Source organism: Trichechus manatus, unplaced genomic scaffold (genome assembly GCF_000243295.1).
Source record: "Trichechus manatus latirostris isolate Lorelei unplaced genomic scaffold, TriManLat1.0 scaffold00167, whole genome shotgun sequence".
NCBI classification, from domain to species: Eukaryota; Metazoa; Chordata; class Mammalia; order Sirenia; family Trichechidae; genus Trichechus; species Trichechus manatus.
Genome location: NW_004444103.1, coordinates 1,540,548 through 1,555,896, shown reverse-complemented (window position 1 = coordinate 1,555,896; position 15,349 = coordinate 1,540,548). Strand labels below are relative to the sequence as shown.

The 15,349-nt window shown below is 37.8% G+C and overlaps 1 protein-coding gene across 1 annotated transcript in view; it reads right to left on the bottom strand.

Annotated features, from left to right (window-relative positions):
- The window catches only part of SLC13A1 (solute carrier family 13 member 1), a 59,220-nt gene that overhangs the window by 18,845 nt on the left and 25,026 nt on the right, over positions 1-15,349 (bottom strand). The window contains exons 7-10 of the mRNA XM_004386534.1: positions 7,406-7,557; positions 4,621-4,740; positions 704-802; positions 215-316 (exon numbers count right to left, since the gene is read on the bottom strand). Of these exons, the coding sequence (XP_004386591.1) occupies positions 215-316; positions 704-802; positions 4,621-4,740; positions 7,406-7,557 (473 nt within the window). The remainder of the gene's footprint in view (positions 1-214; positions 317-703; positions 803-4,620; positions 4,741-7,405; positions 7,558-15,349) is intronic.

The window sequence follows — 15,349 nt, the reverse complement described above, 5'->3', positions numbered from 1 at the left end:
AGTTATAGGGTAGTGTAACCATGGTTGTTCTGTCTGTGATCTTACCTTAGATTTTGGTGTTTACAATTTTTTTTTTCTGAAAAGATTAGAATTGAAAAATTCTTTTCAAGGGAAAGGAAGAAAAATCTAAAGTCTTTCAGAGCTATAGGAACCACTTAGGAGAGAAATAGATATAACACAGGAAGGACAGACAAACATAACACGTAACACTTACTCTGGAAAAAGTTCAGCCCAACCGGAAGCAAACCCAGGATCTCTGTTAAACCATAGCAGGGCCATTACAATGAAGAGGACCAGGGTCACAATTTCTTGATACCTGTGGAAAAATTCTAGCCCCATTATTTCTTATTTTCTCAGCCAGGATGTTTGTAGAATCTTCCTGAGCTATTGTCAAGAGTAATCTTAGCTGAACACTGTAAAAACTGGATGTGCCAATACTTTGAGACCATCAGAGGATCTCGAAAAAGCTCTTAATCCTCTGTGGGTTCCTCAACTGCTTATCATTCCACCTAGCAATTTTTAGTTAGACAACATGTATTTTGTTGTATTAAGTTATATTTACAAAGGTTAGCACATTTGGGACACGTATTAAGAGTTATAAACACATTACAGACAATTATGTGCTCATCTGCATTTAAATAATTACTTGGAGTATAAGCAGCACATTGCGGTGTGTGTGTATGTGTGTGTTTGTGAATCTTACCTCAATGGCCCAAGTTTTTCATATTCTTGTTTAATCACTGCAGCACATGCTTTTTCTTTGACTGTTTTGGTTTTGCCACATTTGAATATCTCCTTCAAACTAAAAAGAATAATTAAGCCTGTTAAGCAAAGGATTCTTTCAACACCACTTTCCTTTATGGAAGATATTTATGTGCAAGCTTCATAAAATACAAATATCCCTGCTAACAACAGAAATACGTGCTTTCCACCTATACCTCCACCTTCTTGGAATGTTCTCTCCCTTCTTTTCTGTTTTTGCCTGGTTTGCTCACTTTTCAATGCTCAGTGTTTGTTCCATATTTTCCATAATATCTTCCACTGATCTCTTCATCTTCCAAGTCCTTTTGCGCCACTGGAATTTTTTCATATACCACTCACTTCCAATTTAACACTTTGTTGTACATTATTTTGATTGTTAATTGTTGCATGTGTATAAGTTTTGTCCCTCTCCCCCCTCCAAAAAAAAAAAAAAACCCAAACCTGTTGCCATTGAGTCGATTCTGACTCATAGTAACCCTATAGGACAGAGTAGAACTGCTCCATTATTATTTGAGGACAGGGACAGTGTCATAGATGTTTTCTTTGGCCCAATATCTCTAGAATACAGGCATACATGGAAAATACTTGTTGACTGATTGATTCATTAATACGTTTGACAAACTTATGACACAGCTGGCTGTCAGATCCGTCACTTCTCACAAAGTACGCTAATCTCGAGTTATACACCAAGGCAGGGAAGTCACATACACTGCTTATGAACAAAGTCCAAACTAGGTCTATTCTCAGAAGCAAAACTGACCCTATTACATTTTTTCTTCAAGTTTATTGACCCCTTATGTCCAACTTTCATCTACTAGATAATTTTCTAGCTTATTTCCAACAATAATGACCAGTTTTTATTGCTTATTTTACTAAATTTTCCACCAGGAAGTCCAAGGTCTTCAAAATTTTGAACAGTTTCTGTGAAGTACTGCTCTAGATTAATAAACGCATTAAGAAAATCCTTCCAGGGGAAGAAATAAATGGGAAAATTCCTATGGATTAACTCATGGAATGTTTATGTGTAGCTCAGTTAGAGTGTATATTATATGTAGGTATAGAAGGCAGAGACAATTTCTTCTATAAAACTGCTGAGTCAAGTATACATGGATATTTTTGAGGGAGTAGGTAGGAACACTGAGGTGGTGGGAGAGTAGCTATCATACAAAGATATATTCTATATATATATGTTTTTTCTGTAACTCTGCTACTGGAACTTGTTTGGACTATGGTGGTACCACAGCCTCCTCCCCTCAACCATTAAATCACCCATTCTACACATGCATAATTGCACCAATCATTGAAAATAATTAGATAGATGCTGTTGCATTTAAGATCAATAAGGTGATATTTAATTTCTATAATCTCAAATAATTAATTAATGCCACCCTTGAAATTTTACCACTGTCACAACAAAAATACTACTAGTATAAGAAACTACTCCATGGACCACTTTGAGAACCATCTGTAGACTAAAAAAGTACAGTTAAAGAAAGCAATTAAGATTCTCCTTAGAGAGTGTGTTCCCCCAGTCAACTGCATATGTATCTTGTCACTTTGGTTGGGGACAATAAACAGTTAAGTCAAAACCAAATTGGCTTTGTTACAAATGAAGGTTAATGCCTTCACAAAGGAACTGATGAAGCATATGACAATACATCAACCTCTCCATTTAAATAAGTTCAGCGGCACTGATAGATGAGCTTCTCTTCCCAAGTATGTTGGGGTCATTTATAATGGGCGAGTTAACTGTGCTAACAGTCAACTCACTAATCAGAATGTATGGGTGCCTGCCAGGGGAGGGGCTGATTATTTTCTGTTTGTTGATCTAAAGCCTCTGGAGGTGAACACCCTGGCTGATTGAAGGGACACTGAAAAATTAGTGGGAGCACGAGGGTGTGCACTGTCTAATAGTGGACAGCCAGGGGACTGTTTAAACGTGCCACTGATCATGATTTATGGGCTTGGTCTAATGTATGCACTTCTTGGAATTACTTTTCTCGTGAGAACACATTTCAATGCATCTGTCCTTTCTCTTCATAGCTTCTCCTTTTGAAGTGGTGAGCCACTGTAAATCAATGACAATGATTACATACATATTTTATAAAGTCATAATATATAGCAACAAAGAAGGAAACAGCTGTGGGTCTGGGACTGGATGGGTTCTCCACAGACTTGGGATTCCTGTGTCCCTGCACACTGCATGGCTCTGTGTACAACTGAAGAGACCCCCAAAGGCTAGAGTTCCTAGGGAGGGGCACTTAGTATGCAGCTGGCCTCTCCCCATTGATGCCCACCTGCTGAAGTCAGTGACATTCCACACATTTGCTTCAGTAGGAGGACTGCCACATGCTGCTCCCACAATCTGGACGAACAGGTTTTTTTTTTTTTAAGCATTAGCACCATCTCTCCACTGCTAAAAAAACTACAGCAGTTCTGGAGAAAAACCAGGAAGAGGCATCGGGAAGAATTCAGCCCTTATATGACCAGGCTTGGAAAATGTGGCCACAGGGCCTGGAACCAGCCTAATCAGAGTATTTTGCTTTTCAAAGGAAATACAAATAGCTGACTTCAGCCTTGATGGCTTGGAAGGGAGCATGCTGTTTTATTCATAGGTCTTTGAAATTATTTAAATAAAATCTTATAAGAATGAATTTGAATTGTCAATTTTGCTTTGTTTTCAGGAAAAAAAAAATCCTCACAGTGTGATGTATAGCCGTTCCCCTTTCTTTTTGGAGTATTGCTATACCAAAAGCCAAACCATTGCTGGAGTATTGCTATATGAACTGAAAATAGAATGCTTTGTTTTAAATTTTGCTGATGAGCCCTGTGTAATTTTAAATGCTAGCTGTTATCTAAGTCATAGAATGCTTTGGTACTTATAAATCACCAGCTCCAGCCCCAGCCAAGGTAATATTTTGAAATTCTCCTCAAATCACATATATTTGATATCTTAGTGGCATAATTATTCTTTATTAATCAGAGTTTCTTACCTCAACTTTATGTGTTCAAGTTGGGTCCATACCATTTAGAAATATACATTGGAAGTGAGTGATCTTACTGATGGGCTGATTGAGTTCTGTCATTTCACAGATGAAGACACTGAGACTGGGCCAGGGTCAGGTCTGGAGCTAGATCACACATCTGGCCTGCCAGGAGCCATGACTTGGACCCTGGTCTCCCAATTCCTAATCCACTACTCTTTTCACAGAGCACTGTCTAAGATCTTTATTTTAATTTGTTTTTTTAAGGTGATACAACAGATTTGGTGCTGGCATGAAGCAGGAAGTCCTGTATACTAGAGTTTTAAGGAATTCAATAACTTGAGAAAATCTCCATGTTAAATCAAATGGAGGGGCAAAACTTCTGAAAGTGTCATTTTGACAAGTTGGGCTGGGTCCTCATCATAAATCTGTTTCTTATACCTTTGTTGCCCATTCATAACACCTTATTGGTTTAGGATTCATAGGAGACCCAGATGGATATATTCTAGCTTATCCTTAACACATCTTTGTGTGTGTCAGTTTGGTGGGTAAGAGAACTACAGAAGTGCAACATTTGTGACAGATGTGAAGGAGCCCTGGGTAAGGAGTTGAGAACTTGGAACCTTAAAACCAGTTGCCATTAAGTCTATTCCAACTCATGGTGACCCCACACGTGTCAGAGTAGAACTGTGCTCCATAGGGTTTTCAATGGCTGATTTTTTGGAAATAGATTGCCAGGACTTTCTTCCAAGTACCTCTGGGTGGACTCAAACCTCCAACCTTTTCATTAGCAGCCAAGCATGTTAACCGTTTGCACCACTCAGGGACTCCTAGACAGCTTGATTTATCAGATTAATATGGAATATCTACTTACTCGAATCCTAGGAAAAGCCACTGAAGCCAGATCCAGGACAAGATGAGAATAATAAGAGCAGCCGGGAAGGAAAATATAAACCATGATCCAAAGTTGATACAATTGCATTTGGGATAGCGCCTGGGCAAAAATACAGACAAGCGTTCATGCAGAGTGACAAGTGGAAGCCTTTGCAATGCTTACTGAGGTGCTACAGGGCTATATGCTTCCTGTGCTGCAGCCAAGGAGGAAGTCGTGGGATGTGCTCACCACTAAGTATAGCAGTTGGTTTTACTTTTTGTCTCGTCTTGACTCTGTACCTACATAATTATTGCTGTATCCACAAAAGCAAGAGAGGGTATGTTTTGACTTTTATTCCCTTTATTCACTCTGCAAGGAAATGTTTGGGAAAAAACCTAGTACAATACCTGAGGCTCATTAAATGCACAAGAAATGGGTGTGCATGGGTGTGTGTGTTTTGCTATTATTACTCAAATCATAAGTATGTGAATGAGGAAAGACACACAGCAGATTTGGGAACAGGTGAAAATAAGCTTAACTGGACTGAATGTCTGTTCTCATTTCATACTGGTAGCTTGCATCTCGCGCACTTATGTATCTCTAATCCAGTCCCATGTAGTCTGTCATAACCGTTGTCCCCTCTGTTTCTTCTCTCCAAAGCAACTGCAACCATCTTACCAGGAACATGCTACTCTGTCCTTCTTAGAATTAGACATTTGTTTGAGACTCAGTCAACTGGGATAAATATGGACAGATAAAAATAATAAAAAATCCTATGGAAAACATGAACTTTTCCTATCTTTTTCCTCATTGTTTTCAGCTTTTTATCTCACACATTAACAAAACAACAATGTAAAAAGGCCAGATAAATGTACAGTTTCACTGGTAACCTCACATTTATAGCTTTAAAATATAGTCTAAGTACCAAATAAATTCTCATATAAAAACCAAAAAACCAAACCCACTGCCTTTGAGTAGATTCCGACTCATAGCGATCCTGTGGGACACAGAACTGCTCCACAGCGTTTCCAAAGCTGTAAATCTTTATGGAAGCAGACTGCCACATCTTTCTCCTGCGGAGCAGCTGGTGGGTTCGAACCACCAACATTTCCTTTAGCAGGTGAATGCTTTAACCAGTATGCTACCAGGGCTCCTTAAAAATTTTCATACAGTTACCCATTTCATGACTGTGTAAAAACAACAGGAAATTTGAGAAACAGTTGTCTTTAACATTTTTTTCCCTTAAATTAGTAACACGAAGACAAAGTTGGAAAACTGGAAAAAAACGGGAAAATATACAGAAGTAATAAAAACACCATTAACATATTTTTATTATTTTTTGAAACCATGTAATACAGAAATGATAAAGTTCCAATGCTTGTTTAGCTTACACCTTGCCCTTTGTCATTTAAAAGTGACCACATACAGTTCATCAAAAAATGAAACTATAACTACCCTATGACCAGCAAGTGTACTCCTAGGTGTATACCCAAAAGACTTGACAACGGAGACTCGAAAAGAGACTCGTTCACCAACGTTCATTATAGCACTATTCACAATAGCCAAAAGGTGGAAACAACCTAAATGCCCATCCACAGATGAATGGATAAACAAAATGTAGTACCTACATGCAATAGAATACTATTCAGCCAGTAGGAGATATGGACGGAGCTTGAAGACATGATGCTGAGCAAAATAAGCCAATTGCAAAAGGACAAATACTGTACAACCTCTCTTATACAAAAAGGCAAGAAAAGGCAAATGTGTAGAGACCAAAATTTACTAGTTGTTACCAGGGGTGGGAGGGAGAAGAAAAAGGGGGGTTAATGGTGATGGAAAAATCACATTGAGTAAGAGTAAGATTGCACAGCTGATGATTATAATTGCTGTCAATAAATTGTACAATAAGTTGTACAATTTAAAAGGTTAAATTGCCAAAAATTGTGTGATAGATATATTTACAACAATGACACACACACAAAAAGAGTAGCTTCTGAGGTTGCTTATGTACAACCAAACACCTCATGGGATTTGGTTCCTTGGTGTGGAGGTTTAGAGGCCATGGTTTCATGGGACTTCCCAGTTAATTGGCCTAATAATGTGTTTAGTGCCTCTGTTCTACCTCCTAGTTCATTGTGTAGTGCCTGGGGTCTTAAAAGCTTGCAAACAGCCATCCAAGGCACAACAATTGGTCTCTATTCACCTGGAGCAGCAGAGGAAGAAGGAGAGTCAGGAATAGGAGGAGGAAATGGAGAATGTGGCTAATTACCTCCAAGAACAACTGCCTCCTTTGCCATGCTACCAGAAGAACTGGATAGCTCCCCACTACCATTACTCAACATTTTGATTAAGGATTCTATAGAGCAATCCTGATTAAAAGGGTGAAAATGCAGAACAGAATTTCAAATTCTCATGGACTGCAGACTTTCTGGAGCCATGGAGGCTGGATGAATCCCCGAAACTATTACCCTGAGATAATATTTAAAACTTAAACCCTGAAGTCTTCTTAAAACCATTAAAACTCTATGGCTAGTCATCAGTTAACTCCTCTGAGCTGGCCTGGGACATCGGTTGGCACCTGTTGCTTATTAATTCACTATGTACTGCATCTTTAACTCTCTTACAAGAGAAAGTCCCTAGACCTGTAGATGTCCTAATGGGAAACAAAGGAGAGTTAACTCAACATAGCATTTCTATCCTTGGATCCTCCGAATCAGGTAAGACTAATCGCTGTAAGTTGTGCACTATCCATTTGTTAAATCAACAATCCAACACTTGCACTTACATATTGAAGTACTCGGCAAAGATCAAGTTGGTGGAGGTGCCAGTGATTGTGGTCAGTCCGCCGATGGTAGAAGAGTAAGCAATGCACAAGCACATAAGTTTACACATCATGTGGTCTTTCTTTGTTCTATATTTACTTCCTGTAACTGAGATCTGTTATACAAGAAAATGGACTATGAGAACAGCTCTATTTCTGGTCTTAGCAAGCCGTAATAGCATTTATCTTTCCATTATTTCTCTTTAGGAAATCTCATATATTTTTAATTGATTTAATGAATACTGATCTATCAGACCACCAAACTTCTATCTCCAGCCCAGGCCTCTTTTTTCCGGACTCATATATCCAGTTGCCTGTTCAACATAAATTGAATGTCTTAAATAAAACACCAACTCAAAATGTTGAAAACCAAACTCATATTTCCTTCCTCAAACTTCTTCATTATCACATATACAAGCTAATGGTATCACCATTACCATAATGACAAACATTTACAGAGGGCTTAGTATATAAAGATCACTCCCTTAAACTCAATTCTTGCAACACAATGAGGTTGGTACTATTATTATCCCCAGTTGACAGATGAAAACATGAGATACAGAGTGGTTAAGTGATTTGCCCAAGATCATGGAGCAGATTTGGATTTTGAAACCATGTACGATCTTTTTACGCAAATAACATGTGCCTTCTGTGTTTGTTTGCCGACTGCGCTCTCCCTCCTCAAGGCATTTTCATAAGTACGCTGTGCTAATATTTTATAGCAACGTGTAAAAAAAAATTGGCGTAGTGGCGCCTATGAAAATACTTTGTGGGGGGGGTGCTGTTGGCAAGCAAACGTAGATGGCGCACGTTCTTTGCATAAAAATATGGTACTCTTGCTTAAGAGCTCATAGTCCTAGCTACTATAGTATATTGCTTGTCCTCCTTGAAAACATTCTCTTCCTCACCACCAAATCCGGTCAGTTTTGTCTAATTAAACATGACTGGACTCTGTTCAGTTTTCTCCATCTCCACTGCAACACGTCTCGTCTGAGTCACCCTGCTCTCTGGCCTGGGTTGCTGTAACAGCCTCCTTACAAACCTTGCATCAATTCTTGCCTATTTCAGACATATTCTACACACTTTTTAAAAAAATCAGATGTATTTAAAAATGTAAAAACAGAAGAATTGCCCTATTTCATACAGCTAAGCAAGCAGTCTGTGACATTGGCACGAAAAGATCTTTTTGAGAAAGCAGGATAAGAAAAAATTTACTACTCACTCAAAGTCATCATGGATGTGGGAATGGCATTCAGCATGGCAGAGGTCAGGTGTATTAGATTATGATTTACCTTTTACTTTTTAATTATCTTAAAAGCCAGCCCCTAGATGTATCTACTTTTCACAAGGAATACTTAAAAAATGTCTCCTATGCCTTATATTTTCTACACAGAAATAATTTGTATTGTTCATATATAAGTTTCTGTTGAACACTTGAAAAAATGGTATATAAATAAAATGATAAAAATGTTTAAAAACTCTTATGAGTGATTTTACTTAATGAAGTATACTTTATGAAGCCTACAGAAAAGACTTTTCAAACATAAACCAGAAAGTGATGTGTAATTTGGATATATAATCTGGGTATGATTAAATTGATGATAAGAATGGAAACTTAAAATTATAATGTATATATGATTTCTCATTGTTGAATTAAAACTTTCAAAAGTACGAAGGAAAAATAAATTTCATATAAAAATGTAACTGCAAATATATGCATACATATGTATGTATATACATATATATAAACAATGATTGAAATGCCTTGTCAGATATAAAATAAACAATCAAAATATAAAAATATTTACATATTTCCCGTGATTTAACCCTTATGGGTTTCTCACATCTTTTTTCTCCTATATCTTTATGATCTTTAAAACATACACTATATAAAATAAACAATCAAAATATAATAGTATTAATATATTTACCATCATTTATCCCTTATGGGTTTCCCATACCTTTTTTCCCCTATATCTTTATGACCTTTAAAACATACACTAATAGTACTACATAGAGTGATGTTTATGCAATTATCACAGATGATTTATAAAGGCATTAAAATTCAGGGTAAATTTAACTACTGAATGTTTTGATCAAAGATTCTATAGAAGAATCCTGATCAAAAGAAGGAAAATGAAGAACAAAATTTCCAGTTCTCATGGAATCCAGATTTTCTGGAGCCATAGGGGCTGAATGAACCCCTGAAACGATTGCTCTGAGATAATCTTTAAACCTTAAACCAAAAATATTCCCTAAAGTCTTCTCAAAACCAAACAATAGTTTAGCTTAACTAGGAAAGAATGTCTGCCTTGAGCATTGTGCTCTTTTAAGATCTATCTATATGGGATCAAAACGACAACAACAGCTCGAAATATTAGATAGGAAACTTACAGGCAGTGAGTTTATGTTAATGGGGGAAGAATTACTCAGAAAAAGAGGGTGAGAATGGTTGTACAGCTCAAAGAATGAAATCACTGTCATATAATTTTACATGTAGCAACTGCTGAATTGGTGTATGTTCTGCGGAGTATATTCTCAACAACAACAAAAATAAAATAAGTTATAAAAAATTTCAGGGTAAATTTAAATTCTGTAGTAAGTGATAGTATTAATACATCTTGATAATACAAATTAAAGGTTAAGTGGAGGTGTTTTGGAGATGGGATGGGGGGTGCACCATTCGTGTATCTAGCTGGTAAACATGAGGCTCATGCAGTCGTCTCTATCATTTTTGCTGGCTCCTTGCCCTATGAGGCAGTTCTACTCTGTCCTATAGGGTTGCCATGAATCAAAATAGACTCGACGGCAATGGATTTTGTTTTTTTGTTTGTTTGTTTGCACAGTTTGGGCTCTTCAGCCCAATATTCAGGACTTTTCATGATTTCACCCTTGTCTACCTCTACAGTATCAACTCTAGCCAGGGGTGGATTATCCAATAGGCAAGGTAAGCACGAGGCTTACTTTGCTTCCTAGATCATCTGTAGTGAACAATTTCACATTTTTTCACGACATCAAAGATTCAGCTTCTAGGTATGGCTGGCATCTGTCTCTCTGCCAACTCTACAGCACCTTCCTACAGAATCAAAGCCTCTTTTCAAATTTACAATCCCTGACAGGGATGGATTACCAAGTAAGCAAGGTACGCACGGGCTGATTTGTGCTTATTTACTGCACTAATCAGCCCGGGCGTACCTTACTTACTGGGTAATCTGACCCTGACGCCATCCACTCGCTTCGTCTGCTGTTTCAGTCCCACGAAACTACATGCTGCCCTTCTTGTCTCGGATGCCTTGTGCCTTTGCTCCATGCTGCCTTCTCTGCTCTGCCCAGAACTCTGTTCCTCCCTTGCTCCATCTAACTGCTACTCATCCTTCCAAACAGCTCAAGCATTATTTGCTTTTGGAAACCTTATGTTTTGATATTGTTTATTTTCTGACAGTGCAATTCAGTCGTGTGATTGCTGGGTTGAATTTGGTGAAGGGATGATGCTGAAGCAGGGGGTAAATACTGAGGACCAGAGGGACAGGAGTAGAAGGCACTGAGCAGAAGAATAGTGCTCTCACGAAAGCCTTGGATGAACTACTCATGGAGCTGACTATTGGTACAGAAACTATGAAACACAGTGGGGTCCCAGCAGATTAGACGTTTGTCTAGATGGTAGTTTTAACCTGAGACCAAGAAGTTTGACCCTAAGCGCAAGAGGAAGTTGGGTTAAGTCATCTGGGGGTTGAAAGCACAATCACAAGGGCACACGTTTTTGCAGATACCAAGACAACAAAATAATCACTATGCTTTTCCATAAAAGGAGAAGCGATTTGCCATATGTGTTGTATGTGTATGTATTTTCTTCTAAGAGTTTGGAAGAGAAAAAGCTCCCGAGCAAAGAAGGGAGGGGGAGCAAAGAGTCTAAAGGGGTGAGGCTGGGACTGCTAGGGATTAAGTGGCAGAGAAAACTCCTTGTGGTAAAGGAACAAAGGACATTGCTATGTGCATGTTATGACATGAGAAAGTGCTTGTGCTATGTTATGTGAAAAGAGACTTATATGAAATTAAATATAGAGAATTATGGGATAATTCTTTTTAAATAAAAAAATACATATACACTCCTAGAAATAAGACAGAAATGAAATACATCAGAATATTAACAATGGTTATTTTCGATCATGGGATTAGGAGTGTTTTTGCTTCCTTCTTGATATTTTATATCTTCAACAATAATATAATTTTTTTTTAATATAAAAGAATCATAGACTATTACAGCAGACAGGTATTTACAGGTTATCTGATTCAAAGTCAAAATTTTCATTCAAATAAAATGAGTCTCAAATGTGGCATAACTGGCCATTGCAGAATGGAAACCCAAATCCATGCATCTGAGTTCCTTCTCAATGATTTTCCCTGTACCATCCTGCCTTCCAGCACACTTTTTACTTATTGTGTGTTTTTAACCTACATCTAAGACTGCATTTTGTTGCATTTCATGATGCCTTTACCCAATCAATTCTAACCTTTTGTGTTTTTATTGAATCCTAATTCTGTCATACATGAGTTATTCCATGATTCTAAGACTTAATATCTATGCTTTCACATCATCCAAGTAACTGACAAAATTTTGACTAGGACATGCCCAAATGCAGAATCCTTTGACATTCTCACCCTGGTGGTGCTAAATTGACATTTCAGAACAGAAATCCTGCAGGCCCAGCTACAACTCACTACTGCCACCTCGTGGCAGTGATTGCAGATTTCAGGGTCACGTTACAAATTTCCAACCTTGGGTGCTAAAAATGCATACTTGAATCAGCATGGGCTAAACCAGTAGTCTCCAAAGGGGTATACAAGATAATCCATTGGGCTTGGTTTGGTATGAAAACGTTAGAGTTTCTGTTTATATTTAAATAATTATGCAAGGCTGATTACAAAAAAGAATTAGTTTCTGCCAACTGTTTTATGCTTGCCAGACAGCCACTTCCAAAACTTCTAGCTATTTTTGATATTTATTTGCACATATATTAATAATATTCATATGATACTATCTCCTAATTTCTCATTTGTAGACATTACAATTAACTTTCACAGCTTCCCCCACTGAACACACTCATACTTTCCGACTCTCCATTCTCCTCCCACTACGACTACATCATAATTTTGTTTAGAGCACAGTTCAGTGTTTCAGTACTTTGTCTAGCGATCTATTCACAGCTAAGCAATATTTAAAGAAAAAAAAAAAAAATCCCTTGCCGCTGAGTCAATTCCCACTCATAGCGACCCAATAGGACAGAGTAGAACTGCCCCACAGGTCTCCAGGGAGTGACTGTGCATTTGAACTGCCAACCTCTGGTTAGCAGCCGAGCTCTTAACCACTACACCACCGGGGCTCCACTGAGCAATATAACATACTATAATTATTTTTCATTTTTTGTATTCCTTTCTCCCCTGGAATTAGTAAATGTCTTTCCCCTTTCTCACTTGGTTTTCTAAGTACCTAACAATAAATCAGCCCCAAATATTCCAAGGCTGTTTAAATCTTCTCTCAGAACAAATCAAATGATAGAATACCTAAACTACATCAAATATTCTAACAATTTCAATGTCTTGGTGACATTTCTGCAGGGCCTTTCTGCCTGTCCTAAGTGTGGTCATTTGTTCTCTGGACCTGCAAAGAGCTGTCTAGTCCTTAGTCTATCCTCTCATCTGATGGATAATTTGGCTTGAGTATTGAATTATAGGTTGGAAATAAATGTTATTCAGAATTTTAAAGCTATTTTCTATTGTCTCTGAATTTCCAGTATTGCTATGAAGAAGTCTGCAGACATTCATATTTTTTATTCTTTTTAAGGAATCAGTTTTTCCCCCTTTCTGGAAGCCTTTAAGATCTTCTCTTTATCCTCAGTATTTTGGAATCTTAGGTATAACTAAGGTACAGCAGGTAGGGCACGTGCCCTGGGCACCACTTGAGGCGGGGCACCAACGAGCAGTTTCTACTGGCTATCAGTTGCCATTGCCAGCTGGGAGAGGTCATTCAGTAATTTAACACTAACTGCTCCAGGCGCTCCTTTCTGTAGATAGGCCCCTGCCTGTGGGGTCTGTTTATATCCATTGTGCTGACACTCAGTAGGGCTTTTTATTGTGAAAAATATATTCTTCCATTACGAAAATGTTTTGAGTTTTTTGCATGTATCCTTCTGTTTTTTCTCTCTTTCTGAAACTCCTATTATTTTCTTGTCTTTTTCTTCCTGTTTTGTCTAGTAAATTTTCCACTTATATTTTTATATTGTTTCATGTTTATATACTTTAAAATTTACATTTTATATTTCGTATTTATATATTTCCTATTGTTGTCTTCTATTTTTATTTTGTGGATGCAGTTTCTTTGCTTACCTCTCTGAATGTATTAGTGATAGTTTCTTTTCTTGTATTTTTGTCATCTTGCACAGTCTCTGTTTCCTGTAAGTCACTTTTGTCTTTTCAGACCTCTCTTTCATGCCTCAGGCCTTCTTCAGATGTCCAGTAACTTTTGGTTGTCTGCTCATATTTAAGGCAGTGAAAATCTGGTTGGAAACTGAGCACATGCATTTTGGAATTTGGGTTTGACTGTGAGCTTCACTGTGATGTCATCGGATTGCGTCATATTTGAGAAAACCCTGGTGTCAATACGTTTACGTCTTTTCTCTGTGCTGATTGCATTCACCAGGAAGAACCTTCTGATCTCCTGCCTGCTTACACCTGAAGGGTGTTGGCCTGGTGATCAGGGCTATTCAAGGTAGAAGGCAGGGTTGTCAGCTTTCAGTATGTATACTTCCATGCACTATTCCCTCCTGTTTTCATTGTGACACCTTCCCCCAACCCTGAACTGGGCTGGTTCCCCTTACCCACTGTTTTACCATGTCTACAGAATACATTTCTGTGTGATAGAGGAACAGCAATTGTATCCATGCGGAGCTGGGCATAAAATTTGAGAATTTAACTGCTTCTTAAACAATGTTTCATTCATTCCCACTTCTCATCATTTTAAAAACTTTCAGGGCACTTGCTATGTAAAGTGGATTGTTTATTGGTTTTCTAGCCAGCTGATTTAGGATTCAGCTTCTGTGAAATATCTCAATCATTCTGTACTCATCCTTTTGTTTTCTAGCTTCCAAAATAATTTTGTAGTCAATTCCTTTCTTAATATTTGTATAATTGTCGATTTACGATTTAAAAAGTCTATCTGTTGTAGTTTTAATAGAAATTCTGGGTAGAGTGGAGGAAAAGGGACCTATTCAATCTGCCACATTTTATAGAAGATCCAATATTTATCTTTTTACCTAAAAAAAACAAGAAATAAATTAATCCCTACTCATAATTAATGCACAGATTGACTTTGGTGACTTCCTGGCCTGTATGTTGGTGGATGACATAGAAATGTATTCCCAGGGGACAGGAGGAGCCTCACAGTGTACAGAGGTATTGACAGTGGGGCCTTGGCTACTTTGTTTGCCCTTGGCATATTGAGTTTACATGTGCTTGGTTAAGTGGACAAAAGATTTTATTTATTTTTAATTAAACCAGCCCTCCCATAATGTGCATGGGACTTAAAATGATTTCTGTAATCAAACGATTTCTATGGAGAAACCACATATAGAATGAAGATAACACATAAGCAAACAATAAGAAAATATTAGAGGGATCTTTCCCCTACTCCCGGTATGAGTTCTTCATGAAGATCTAGTGAAGATCTAATCAGTTATAACCCGAACAACTCAAAGGAATTGACAAGAAAATTGAAATTATCAACAGGATTCCTTGAAACATATTTTATATCCACTATAGTTAATAAAAGGAGCCCTAGTGGTGCAGTGGTTAAGGGCTATGGCTGCTAACCAAAAGGTCACAGTTCGAATCCACCAGCCACCTCTTGGAAAC